Source organism: Physcomitrium patens, chromosome 21 (assembly GCF_059467195.1).
Source record: "Physcomitrium patens ecotype Gransden chromosome 21, ASM5946719v1, whole genome shotgun sequence".
Lineage (NCBI taxonomy): Eukaryota > Viridiplantae > Streptophyta > Bryopsida > Funariales > Funariaceae > Physcomitrium > Physcomitrium patens.
Genome location: NC_143430.1, coordinates 12,218,226 through 12,232,130, shown reverse-complemented (window position 1 = coordinate 12,232,130; position 13,905 = coordinate 12,218,226). Strand labels below are relative to the sequence as shown.

The 13,905-nt window shown below is 31.3% G+C and overlaps 2 protein-coding genes across 2 annotated transcripts; both read right to left on the bottom strand.

Moving 5' to 3' along the window:
• Positions 1-6,054: 6,054 nt before the first annotated feature.
• On the bottom strand, positions 6,055-7,365 carry LOC112273954 (stress-response A/B barrel domain-containing protein HS1). Its single transcript, XM_024503053.3, has 2 exons — positions 7,055-7,365; positions 6,055-6,485 (listed from the first exon to the last, which is right to left on the bottom strand). The coding sequence occupies exons 1-2, from the start codon at positions 7,183-7,185 to the stop codon at positions 6,287-6,289; spliced, it is 330 nt and encodes a 109-aa protein (XP_024358821.1). The 5' UTR covers positions 7,186-7,365; the 3' UTR covers positions 6,055-6,286.
• Positions 7,366-8,346: 981 nt separating this feature from the next.
• LOC112273857 (uncharacterized) lies at positions 8,347-12,238 on the bottom strand. The gene is made up of 10 exons (XM_024502861.3): positions 11,855-12,238; positions 11,500-11,594; positions 11,152-11,219; positions 10,917-10,960; positions 10,573-10,650; positions 10,226-10,379; positions 9,772-9,912; positions 9,421-9,531; positions 9,140-9,205; positions 8,347-8,837 (listed from the first exon to the last, which is right to left on the bottom strand). The coding sequence occupies exons 1-10, from the start codon at positions 12,079-12,081 to the stop codon at positions 8,739-8,741; spliced, it is 1,083 nt and encodes a 360-aa protein (XP_024358629.1). The 5' UTR covers positions 12,082-12,238; the 3' UTR covers positions 8,347-8,738.
• Positions 12,239-13,905: the final 1,667 nt, after the last annotated feature.

Genomic DNA, 13,905 nt, shown 5'->3' with positions numbered 1-13,905 from the left:
TGCATAACAGGCTTAGGTTTCTACGTTTCTATAAATTTAGAAAAAAATTCAATAATTTAAAAAAGAAATATCATTGCTAGAAGATCAAAATTCAAATTAGAAATAGAAGACAACTGATACTTGAAAATATTAAGAGTATTTATTTTTTCAATCAATAAGTTTAGTTTTTTTCAAACTTTGTATGCTTGTTTTATACTAAAAGATTAAAATGTGAAAAAATATTTAATCAAAATCAATAATTTTATTAATAGTCATTGAAATTTTAAAATTTCTATAAGAATTTGGTTGCAATTTACTTAGAATTTACTTATAATTTATTTAGGATTTTTTTAGGATTTCATTAGGATTTTGTTGGAATTTTATTAGAATTTGGTTAGAATTTAATCAATATTTTTTTCAAATTTCATTAGGACTTGTTTAGAATTTTTTGAAAATTTTATTAAAATTTGATTAAAATTTATTTAGTATTTTATTATTCTTAATATTTAACTATTAAAATTTTACTATTCTTAATATTTATTTGGAATTTTATTATTATTTCTTTAACATTTATATTTTAATATTTTTTTAAAAAATTATTATTATTTCTTAGAATTTTTATTTTTAGTATTTTTTTAATATTTACTTATGATTTCTTTAAGAATCTTTGTAAAGTTCTTTATCATGGCTTTTATAATTTCTTTAAGTTTTTTTTTGAATTTGATTAAAATTTAATAAAAAAATTTAAGATTTAATTGAAGTTTATTTAGGATTCTATTAGAGTTGTTAGAATCTTATTGTTATAAATTCTTATTTGTCTTCCACAGCTAAGTGCCTAATGCATTCTCAAGTAAGACTTCACATAATATGACATAATTGATGAATCCAACATAAAAAGCTTAAAGTCGAAGGTATTTTTTTTTTCTTTATTTATTTGAGTTGTAGAAAATAAAGATAAGAAAGTTAAAGAAGGAACTATGGATGGTACTTCAAATAGAGCTTTAAGTGAAGTTACAAATAGAGCTATAAATAGAGATATTAGTGAAAAGCAAGATATGTATTTTGATTTTAACTTTGTAAGCATGATTGAAGGCTTTGCTTTATTTATACAACATCAATAGATTAAAGGTTATAAAGAAGGTATGGCAAATAAATCTTTACAAGGAATTATCGACAAGATTGATGAATTTGAAGAAAAGAATATTATAAAGTATTTAAGATATTAGGTTAAAAAAATAGAATTGAAGTATATTATCTATTATTCTAAAAATTAGAAATCACAAAAAATTCATTATAAGATATTTTAGAGGTTGATAGGAAAAATATTTTTAAGAATTTAAAGATGAATATTCTAAAAAAAAATAGTAATGGAATTACAGAAAAAAGTTATTATTTAATGGATTAAAAATTCTATAAAAAATCTTCTAACAAAAAAATATTTTAAAGAAGTTTGAAAGACAATATTCTTGTTTATCAAAGAAAAAAAATGAAATAATTAAATCTAAATAAAATGGATCATTTTCTTTAAGCAACTAATAGAGAGTTGTAAGAGAAGTTAGAAATTTTACATAAAGATTAAAAAAAATATATATATATATATATATATATATATATCAAATTAGAAAGAAGTGGAAGATGTAGTATGGTTGCTTGCAAAAAGAAAAATGAGAAAGGACATGGGATATTAAAAGACTATTACAAGAATTTAAGATAATAATTACTATCATCTATTTTAAATTTATGATTTAATCTTCAATGGCTACATCAAAGAAAGAAAAAATTGACATTAATCAAATTATATGCAGAGTGAAAGATTTACAAATAAAATTTGAAAAACTTGAAGAGAATGCTCATTAATAAAGAATTTCAGCAAGATAAAAACTAAGACCAATGGAAGGTGTAGTATATAGGTACATGTGGTGTGATTGCATAGATTATTCAAAAAAAGGGTGTAAAGATTTTATTGGGATATTATGCAAAGAATTAAATATATTTAAATTTAATATGTTATTATTATAGACATGAATCTCAAAGAATTAAAAGATCAATATATTCTTGTGCCATAAAAAAAAAAAAAAATAATCAGTCAAAGATGATATAATATTAACTTAGAATTATTATTACTAAAGACAAGAAAATTAAGAAGTCTTAAAACAAGACTAAGTACTCAAAGGCATTGAAAAGAGTAAAGAAGGCTTCAATCTTGCCTTTGTATATATGAATTAAGTGGTGACATTCTATAAGACCTTTGATAGATGTCAAACTTGTATCTTAAATTGCAAGGCAAATTTTCTATATGTAAGCCACATAGTTAGCTTGTTCTACAAGCTATCAACACGTGCAACATGTGGCTAACTTATTGGCCAAGTTTCTAATCTACTAATCAACTACAAATACGTATAAAGTCAAAGCCATGTTTATAAAGCTTGTAAGAAGCTTCTTCATAAGATATTATCAATTTTGTTTATTTTCATCTACTTCTATCTATTCATATAGATAATTATTAGAATAAATATATATGTCCATTACAATTATATCCAAAAGAAAGTGAAAAAAAATTAGAGACAAAATTTCATAAAGAAAAAATAAAGGTGTTTGTAACTCACATATTTAAATTATATACAATTTTAAGCAATGAAGCATCAATATATTAGGTGGGAGTAAATCTAAACAAATATCTAGGCATAAAACTTGAATTTCCATGAGAATTTAATTTCTTGTGGTTAAGTGCAATTAATTATACTAAAAATATATATGAAAAATAATTTAGAATGTTTTGACAATAATATTTGATAAATTATTAGATGGAGTAATCTAATAGATAGTTTGTTTATTTATGTGTATATTCCAAGGAGTCAAAATAAGATATTAATAGAAGAAAAACAAAGAAAAAATAATAATGATGAAGACTATCAAATATAAGTTTAAGGAGAAAGAAAGCATGACAACAAAGAAATTCTATACAAGAAAAAACTATAGAAAACGTTTCTACAAAAGAAAAGAAAAGTGTGAAAGAAAAAAAAAGATATCATCTTTTAAATTACAATTGGATATTGAGGTTGCTACAAATTTGAAGAAGATAGAAGAATGGATTTTAAGTGAAAAGATTGAATTTAGAATTGATGAAATTCTAAGGATTACAAAGCATGAAATTTATGAAATTATTATTGATACAATAAAGAAAAAAAAAAAATCTATAGAAGATACTTTGACATCAAATATACAAACAACAAAGGTAATGGAAAGCAATACAAATGAAGAAGTTGAAATGAAATTTTTTGGAGATATTTCACGAGTTTGATTTATAGAAAGAAAAAAAAAAGAAAAAAAAAAATATATATATATATATATATGCCTCTAGTCATGATTTTGAAATCATTATTCAAGGGCTAAAATTAGAAGAATTAAAAGAAAAAATTGTAGCATTGATTGATCATGGTTTTAAAATCAATTTGATATCAAAAGAGTTGTATAAAAAGGAAAAAATTTGTATTGATACTAAACATAGATAGATGATAAGATTAGCAAATAATGCAAAGAAAGATTTGTATGGAACTTATTCAAACATCAAAGTGATGATAGGAAATATTTGATATTATTAAAATGATGAAAGAATGTACAAACACAATAGAATTTAGAAGGATTTTTGGAGGATGTAGTTTCTATTATATTTGAATACTTTGCTTTGCACATGTGACAAATCCATTTTATAAGTTAGTGGAAAAAAAAATCAATTAATGGAAAGAAGAACAAATACAAGCTATAAAAAAATTGAAATAATTTTTTTCTTCATCTCCAACTTTAAAAAAGTGAACAATGAATGTGAATGACCCATAATATTAATAGTTGATGCAACTCCAATTAGAACAAGTTGGACAATTGGACAAGATAATGAATATAAAAATATAAATATTTTTTAAATATAAAATTAAAATAAATAAAAATTATATTTTTTTATATGTATGATTAAAAATAATATCAAATCTTATAAATAGTATTGTTAAAAATATATTTTTCTTTTATTTCTATAATATAAAATAAGAATGATTAAAATATCATAAAGTAATATAGCTAATATTATAACATCATCAATGATAACTTTTCTATTATTTAATAGAAATTTTGAATGGAAAGAGATATTATATTAAAATATCTTAAATTTTAATCGAAAAAAATAATATTATAATAAATTCACTAAAACTTTAAAAATAACAATAAATGTTACAATAAAATTTAATTAAAGTAATATATTTTAATCTTATATATTAATAGAATATATTATAAATTTATATATATTATTTAATGATATTATATTTAAATATATTTTATAATAATTAATACAAATAGATTAATAATAGAAATTAATAATATGTCATAAATTTTAAAATTTTATAAAAAAAAATATATAAATATGCAACAAAATAACTTCATTATAATCAATAAATATTACATGTAAAAGAATTAATAAAATAATTTCTTATATCTAATATTTTTATATCCTATTTATATATAGATAGTTATTAACACAATACCTCCATGTTATTAATTCAACATCTCGATGTTGTTAATGCAATACCTTCTTGAATTTTCATGATTAATTTAGTCTATTCTTTGTTTTAAACCTCAATTCTCATCCCCCCATCCTCATTCCATGTTCCTAGTCTTCTATTCACAGCTCTTACCTTCCATTCTAAATCCCCCTTATCTATGTTTACATTGTGTGCTTCTTGTTTCTATTTTTTATTGTTATGAATGGCAATAGTAACCTTAAAAATAGATGTTTTTTTATAAAATTGTTTTGTAACTGAAACGTTGCTGATATTGAATTGCAATTTTTTAATTGAAATTAAAAGATAATACATCTCATTTTAATTTAAATACTATTGCATTACTTAATTTTATTTAATGTACTTATAGAATCTATAACTTTTTAACTGAAATTTAAAATATCCAAGTCTTTTGAAAGACATGTATAAAATCCATGGTTAAAAGTTTTGAGGTTTAAGGTTGATTTTTCAAATCAATATCATGAATTTTTTTAAATGTTGTATATCATTTTTTATAAAATGGGAACAAAAATAAGAAATGAGCATTGAGAACAAAGATAAAGAAATTTGGAATAAGAAACAAAGAGCTTTAGGATAGAAGATGGGAATTGGGAATAAAAGACAAGGAATAGATATTGAAGACAAGAGGGTTTGGAATGGAAGGAGGTTGGAAACATGGATTACAAAAAGAGAACAAGAGAAGCAAGATGAGGAACAAAAGCTGAGAAAAGAAATTAGGAATAAGAGACAAGATTATAAAAAAGAACAAATACTAAAGATATTGCACAAAGAATTGTAAACAAAGATTGGAGAAAAAAGGAGACAAGGACAAGGAATAGATTAAATTAGTTATAAAAATCCAAAGAGTTGTCATGACAACAACTCTCTTTCTCTCTCTCTCTCTATATATATATATATACATGTATATATATATATATACAGGTTTATATATATATATATATTATTTTAATAGGTAATTGGAAGTAATAGATATTTTTTATTCACATATATTAAAAATACATATTTACATGGTTTTTAAACATATTTAGAAACATTTGTAAAAACATTAATAAAAACCAGATGCATGGATGTTATATTGTAGAGTTGAATATTACTATTGGCTTTGAAAATCCACACACCAACCTAGATCTAATCCTAACTTATAATATTACAAAAACAAATAAACAAGTCAATTCCAACCTATATTGTTCCATATAACCAAACATCAATTTTAACCATAGTTATAACTCCCAAAACAAATTTGACATAATCATCTTGAAGTCCAAGCTATACGATTGTTGGCAAAAGCTGACATTAACATTAATACATATCAGTGACTCAACAAATGCATTTTAAGGATTTGTGTAACTAAAGTATCAATTCCAAACAATTTAATTCATTATCAACAGCCAATGAAAGAATCAACCCTGTGAGCAAGAAGAAAACAGAGAGATACACAGACAGTGATAGAAGAAAATAAAAGAAATAAATAAAAAGATAAGAAAATCAATCCATCAATCAATCAACATTTGTGTAAATCAAGGTTTATATAATAGTATATGTCACTCCACAATGATGAGATGAAATGCAAGACAAATTTAGGTGAGTTTGCAACAAAAACAGCTACATACAAAGCTACCGAAGAGCTTCGAGGTCACCAGATTATTACAATTAGATGATGGTTTTGGGCTTGCCAGCAAGCATGATATAGGCAGACCTGGTGTCGCAAGCATCCTCCACAAGCCCAAGCAGCAAAGCTTCTAAGAATTTGCCTTGAGAGCAACTGTCGGGTTGAAGTCGAAGACGAGGGCATTGTCCACGGCTCCGAGCAGCTCCTTGGCAAAGGAGTCATGCACAGGGTGAACCAGGTATTCGTCGCGTCCTTGTGGAGAATCGAAAGTTGAAATGAAAGCGTGGGTGAAGCCTTGGTGCATGTTCTCCACGCTGATGTCCGTGCCCCTGCAGTCATGTGCATGCGTTGATGCGTGTTTAGAGCAAGTGGGTTATGGCAAAAACTTCTGGAGGGATGCAACCACTGGAAACCCTAAGAATAAAGACCCCACAACACTTTGACATGTTAACCATGTTACTACAAAATGCGGCAGCCTGTCAGCCTTCGTGGGTTTTTCCCCTAGAACTGTCGGGTCCATACACTCTCAGCCCTACTTGTGGAAGGTTCGCCGGAGCAACTAATGCATACAAGCAACGCCCTACTTGTTAAATTTCAATGTAATTTTTCAACTAGTCTAGAGAATGTGGTAGATATTCATCTTGTTTCTGAGACTCGAGTCCTACATAGCACCTTTACTCACTAAATACTCGGTGCGGGACAAACCCAAACCAACTGAAAGAGATTTCATCTGTAAACCGAACACGGAAACAAGACAATTTCCTAAGAGAATGATTGATACAACATTAAGTGGCGATGCACTGATGCAAACGAGAACCAGCTCTACGACCCTTAGAGGTGGAGACTTAAAAGCAAGGATAGATCTAGAGGAGCAGAGAAGGTGAGCACTACTACACACCATTCGAAGCCCTTCATGGCGGAGATGGAATTGGGAAGCGCCGCATATTTTTGAATAAGGGCGGTTTGTTCGTCAGGGCTGATAGAGTCCTTGAACTTCAGCAACAAGATATGCTTTACAACGCCCGACATTGTAACAATCCGCTCACACACACGCCCTCCCGGATGATGTCCTGCGAGCTCCACGAAACTTTGCTTACAATGGTGGCAAATCTGACAAGCCCAGAGTGAAGATGAGAAAAAAAACCAACAATGGCACCGAATGCGTGATCTGCAGCACTCGCTTGCACTTCGAGTTGTTCTTTAGGCTTCGGACAAAAATCTGTTGTTTGATGGCAGAATCTCAGATCTATGTGTTAAATTCGTTAAGTCAAAAAAGACAATTGGATGCATTTCCTGTGGCCACCACTCAACTTTAAAATTTTCTCAGTCAAGAGACAACCACTTTCGGTATATACAGTAACTGAGGGAATAACTGTGGGAATAGATGAAATGATGTTCAAAAAATGATTTGTCAATTATATATCGGCAAATTTGGGGTTGTGATTGTAGCAACATGAGTCTTGAAATAGTTTGTATTTTCTACTAAAATGATATGCTGTTTTCTTGTCCATTTTCATACATCTTTTCTTGTCAACTGTTTTAGTTTATGGCTTTTTAATAAACAAATTTTTTACCAAATATGTAGCATTCTTTTGACCTTTTTAGAAAAATTGGCAAAATAAAAATAAAAAAAGCCATCTCATATTAGGAGTGAAAGGTGGCTCTTTATCTATATGTACATGTCTTTGTAAACTATGTATATACTCCTCTTCTTTTTCTTTATTTTTAACTGTTGAAATTACGAAAGGACATGAAGATCAACAAAAACATTTTACTTCTGAGGTGGGAGAAAGTGTAGCAATTCTTCTTATAGAATTACCACCTACTTTAAAAACCTTCTTTGATAAGAGCCATGACAAATAAGTAAAACCTTATTACAACAAATGCTTGAAAAAACAATTAGATGACCACAACAACAATCCCAAATTTCATATTTCAAAGTTGGCAGAAATTATACTCTCAAGTGATTCAAGATCCTTCGAAATGATAAAAATTATTCATCTGGAACTAACCTAAAGAATTAGTCATCTAACAAGTAGCTCAAAAAATTAAACAATTAAAAATAAAATGTCGCCTAGGAGTACACTCTTGCGGCACAGCCTGCAAAAGGCTGCAAAGGCGTTATAATTAAAAAAACACTAACCAAAAGATGAGTGGGATGCACAAGTGTCGATGAGCACACAGGGAAGGTACTTTGAGCTTTTGCATTAGTTACAATAAATTTGAGCTTTAAAAATTTGATCAACGGTGGCTTGTGATGCAATAGCACAACCCAGCCATCACAACAAGCTCACAAGATCGACCACATCCCCACATGCAGATGATGAGCCTCTAGCAATCCAGAACTTTCTACAACTTTCTCATGTGACGATCGAGAACCCTTCTCAACGCTTCACAGCCAGTCGAGGGACTATGCCTGTAAAGGGATGAAGCAAAAGCACCACAGTTAACCATGCAGTGCAAAGTTGATCCCAGCAGATAGATTTGCATAGGTTCCTTGCTAGATATTGGTCCAAGTATAGTAGAGCCTATCGGTGAGGAACCCCCTCTAACACCTCAGTTGCTTCACATTAGAGTGGAACTTAGAGAGCTGAGGGAGCTACACCAGCTACCCACTTCTCGACTTGTGCACGCGTGGTGGCCTCCACATGGGTATCCAGACCAAGAGCTGTTATAGAAACCTACATTCAACACGAGATCAAGGTACGAAAAACTTTCACTGATAATGAACGGATATTCAGAATCCAATCAAAAAACCAAAAAAGAATCAAGTTCCAAGTCCTGTAAAAACTAATGAAAAATTAAAGATTTACTCTCAGAGGCCTGGGCATGCCGAAGGAAAATATGTAATGTAAGCGGATACTCCTACAACCGAGACATACTGGTATACTAGAGATCAAAGGAGGGCAATAAGAAGCCAATGAACCTAATCACGACAGCTCTTGAACTTAGAACTGAATAGAAGGAATTAGTTAGAACGTACATAGCCTTGTTGCAATGCTCCAAAATCGTGATCTGGCTCGATCGCACCAAGTTCTTGCTCCGCACCCTGGGTACCGATATCAAAAACAGAAATCAGAGGTTTGCAAACGGACCCCTCAAGTTGGAATCTGTAGTTGAATGCTTGAGGGCTGAAACAAAGAAATACAGATAGCAACTAGTTGCCGACACAAGCAGACACTGGGGTAAAGTAGTACGATGAGCACTTCGAAATATGCTTCTTTATAATATTCTGACTTGAAGCGAGATGTGAAAAGGACTTACTTCTAGACGAAAACGCATCCTTGGAGAGGGCTCCTTGTCAGACTCTTCATTAGCCCCTACTGATTCGACATCAGGATTCTGCTTCTTAAAATTAGCACGCCTGGCTGCTCCCTACTCACACAAATTACAGCGTCCATTAGCAGCACGGCAAACATCATTGAAAATGCTAGTCTATGACATAAAGGTGTCTCTGTTACTCTGCCGCACGCCAGTTTCTTCCTCTGACCTCCTGGCAATAAAGTAAGCTAAAACGAATCATGAGAGCTACTGAAACTGCAATTAGCTAAACCAAAAAGAGAGACGGTGTGATCCGTTCATGATGAGTTGCAGAAATTAAGAGTGCATTTATACCGCGGCAGAGGCAGCAAGTCCAAGCTGTGACATCTGCAAACCGATACCCGAGTCCTTCAACATTTGCATACGTTTTTCCTGTGTCACTTTTTTCCATTTTAAAGACAGGCGAGAAGTACCTTGCCTTATCACCTTGTACCCCTGCCAGATTCATGACCCCACTAGATGAGGCTCTAAACAGAAAGACTGCACATGTAACTGAGATACACCTCACAGCACGAACAGGATTCGTGTCCCTTGTTCTTAAAATGAACACTAAAGACCTAACAAAATTTCATGTTATCCATATCCAACAGGAGGAGGCTGTGACAGAAATCAGACCTTTTGTAGAACGTAACTACCATGATAAATCAAGCGCCTGCATTCTTGACAAGATAATAAACATTGCTTATGCTTGGAACAATGTACAGATACTTATGGTGTAAAGTGAGTTAGCAGTAGTAAGTAAGTTTACCTTGTGCTCCGATGGACTTGCAGGTAAATCAACATTCAAGAAGAAGCCTTTAGGATATACTCCTCCCTGAATGTCTCGCAGTGAAGCTTTTATTAAAGGAAGACTCACAGCTGCCGCTGATTTAAAATCGTCATCACTGCTCTTGCCTCTCTTCCTGGATGTACAAAAGACGTCAGCGAAGACCTGGATAGGTATTACTAAGCGGATTCAAAATCTTCCCTTCAGTAAACCAGATCCACACATGAAACATCAACATTGTCGAAAAAATCAATAATGTTAAATTCAGCTCGCATACAAGAACATAGGAAATTCGCACAAGATAAAAGAAATTTTGTATCATGATGTACCAGTCTAGTGAAATTGAAATCGCTGGTACACCGCTAATATATGCTTCACGTGCTCCTGCTACTGTACCTGAATAGAAACTGCACATATCATCTCACTCTCAGTCCTCGTAATTAATATATACAACCTCTACAGTTGAACAATATTCCTGAACGTTGTAATAGGATCAACACACCTTTCCATCCAGGGTTGTGTTGTATTCTTCCACCTCAAGATAACTACTATAAATGATCATACATAGGAGCACAACAAGACATCTCAGAAAAAAAAAAGATGCATCCTGAGCACTTGGTGACCATTTCTAAGAAGCAAGGTTGAAAGCACAGCAAGAATAAAAAGGGCATACATGTGATAACCACAGTTGGAGCCCTTGTTAATACCACTGACGACCTGAATGTCCAACACCGTTGAGACGTTAGTTTATCCTCGTGGCAACATGGTCATCTGCCATTGAACTGATCGAAAGACTCTGAACATGTGCATTATTGGCAGGGATTTCTGCTCGACAGTGTAAATATACTCCAAGAGGTCTACGACAAAACTCCACAACTTCGTTGAATGGTAGAAAAAATTGATATTACCAAGGTGGGTTTAGTCCATGGAAAAATAGACGCCGTCATAGCCAAAGAAACACAATCAGCTGGAGTTCCTGTGCAGGACAACGACGGATTATCATAAGCAGTGCTGAGATGAATAATACATCACTACCAACGCATTACATACAATTCAATGGTGCAAATATAGGCGTTCATGTGTACTGATTCCCACTTAATCTTCAAACAGATCGAAAAGAAATAAGAATAGAATTCTTGATGCGGTAAGGCTGAAACATACCAACCATGTTTTCAAAATAGAATCTTTTCAAGGCTATGATAATCAGCAACTACGACGCCGGCGCAAAAAAAAGAAAAAACCTCCCAAGAACTTACCAGAGGTTTCAAATGCTGTGGCTCCCGGAATGTTCACAGAAGCAACTTCTAAAATAGCCCTAGGTGTAATACTATGAGACACGGATGACTTTTCCCTGCAACAAAAATCATGGCAATTACGATAAGATCGTGTAGCGTCTGAATTCGACAGAAAATTTATCAAGAACATGTCTTGTCGTTCCTATCAACTTTCACTTGAAACTGGAAACAACACCGTAAAAATTCAATCACACAAGTGCGAAAAAAGGATAATCCTGGATGTTAAACCCCCCACCCAGCCCTCCTGCCATATTCTGCCATCCTTGACTCTAGTATATCTAGAACCCTCTCGAATTCCACAGAGGAAGGGACTTACGAATCCGGTGCGCAGACGAAAACATGACAGCTCCCATCCTCGATTAAAGCAGCAACCAAAGCACGCAATCCTGGGGCGTTGATCCCATCGTCATTTGTTATCAACACGTTTGGCAAGCTACTGCCTTCAGCCTCTACGATGCGACTGGAAACAGCCACCTCCTCAGCAACATCCGCTTCCTGCGGCTGCGTAAACCTGGGTGGCAGATAGCCTCCTCCTGTGTACATGATGATGCCCCGACCCAATGCGCGCAAAGCCCTCCAAATTAACCTCCTCAACGAATTACCCAAATCCTGTTGTAAAATAGTTTCCTCGATCTGAACTGAGAAGCACACACAAACACACACACAGATTCCCGATTGTTGCCGTGGCTTTGCTCAAACTGCGATTGCTTCACAGGCTTGGCGACACAGAGCAGAGCGAGAAGACGACGATGCTTGACTCAGAACGGGCCGGACCGGGTCGGGTAGGGTCCGGCCGGGCGCACTCTACCCGGTGCAGTCTCACCGGGTCTACTTTTCCACAAAGCGCCAGCTTAGCCCTTCATTTTTAGGTTATTCCTCTTCGGATGATGACTATGAAAACTGGGTGTGTAAACTTGTCTGCTTGGGAATTCAACCCCCTTCAAAATATCACAAAATCATGCATCAAATTTATTCAATTCTCGTACATTATTTAAGGATTTCTTTTTAAGGGGAATGTAAAATAGACCCAAGTCTTTACTAAATTGACCCACCATCATGAAAAAAAATGACCTCTACATTCATTTCTCCATTACTGTATCCAAAACCAATAAAAACCAACCACATTCATGATTATCATATTCTTCATCATTGGTAAATTTAGTAAAGTATATGGGCTTATTTGCCATTCCACTTTTTCAATTGAATAGTTAAAATTTTACTTATTATGATTATGTTATGGTTTCAGAATTCAATTGGAATTCTTTTTGGAAAAGTTTCAAAACAAAAGCCTACTTCACATGCTACTTTGCAAGATATGCAAAAGAAATAATAGATTAGAAGGAAAAGAAATTAATTTCTTAGTAAAACATGCAAAAGATATTTAAAAAGCAAAAAAAAAAAAAAAAAAATTGAATGAAAAGAAAATATTATTTTGACAATCAAAATTAGAACAAAGAAATTCAGAACTTCAAGTATAATTAGAGTATTTACTTACAAGGAATCAATTGAAATAGAGTTAAAAAAAAAAAAAAAAAAAAAAAAAAAAAACTATTTATATATATATATATATATATATATACATACATACATACATATATATAGTAAAAAATATATTCATATTATACCAGAATTTTAGTGTATGTAGTTTTCTTTGTAATTGCAAAATTTATGATAAAATTGTTTGTTTCATATGACATATCAAACATTAATACAATTTTTTAATACCAAGTATTTATTATATTCTATCTTCTTTGTATTGTATATCTCTTCTTCACATATTATTTTCTATTAATCATAAACTATGTTGCAATCATGGAACACAGTATTACTCATGTGATTTGTATCATTTCATAATTGAATGCAATAATTAAGGAATAAAATATTGTAGAAAATGCAATAAATCTTCATCTAGTGCACAAGAAAAGAAAAGAAAAAAAAAAAAAAAAAAAAAAAACTTCATTTGATATTAAATTTGGATGTGTTAACCTCAAAAATTTTAGAAACAATTCTTTAGTAGTCTAGTACAATGTTTAATTTTCACTTGCATAGTGACATGAGTTATGTAAAATGTTTTATTTTCAATTCTTAATAATTGGAAATGTTGATATAGTTCAAAAGTAATAATAGACAATAAAAAAAATACTATTTATCAGCAAAAATTTGTTGTTTAGAAAGAAGTTAGAACAACTTGTCTACAGTTTTGTGCTTACAAACATACAACTATCATGTTTTGGTATTAGAAAACCAAAATGAGCAAATAATTTTTTTAAACTTAATTATATATAATAATATTAATCATAGCATGATACTTTTAATAGTAATAATTTCTATATTTGGTTAATCTTTAAGCCCCAACATTATATAATT

Bases quoted from the DNA above. Each gene is read 5' to 3' on its own strand.
- LOC112273857 (XM_024502861.3), bottom strand. From the start codon at position 12,081: ATGTACACAGGAGGAGGCTATCTGCCACCCAGGTTTACGCAGCCGCAG. The intron at 10,961-11,151 runs GTAATATCAATT...TTGGACATTCAG, and splicing joins CATGGACTAAACCCACCTTG to GTCGTCAGTGGTATTAACAA. The intron at 9,532-9,771 runs GTATAAATGCAC...TTGTGTGAGTAG, and splicing joins GACTTGCTGCCTCTGCCGCG to GGAGCAGCCAGGCGTGCTAA.
- LOC112273954 (XM_024503053.3), bottom strand. From the start codon at position 7,185: ATGTCGGGCGTTGTAAAGCATATCTTGTTGCTGAAGTTCAAGGACTCT. The intron at 6,486-7,054 runs GTGTGTAGTAGT...ACATGACTGCAG, and splicing joins GCCATGAAGGGCTTCGAATG to GGGCACGGACATCAGCGTGG.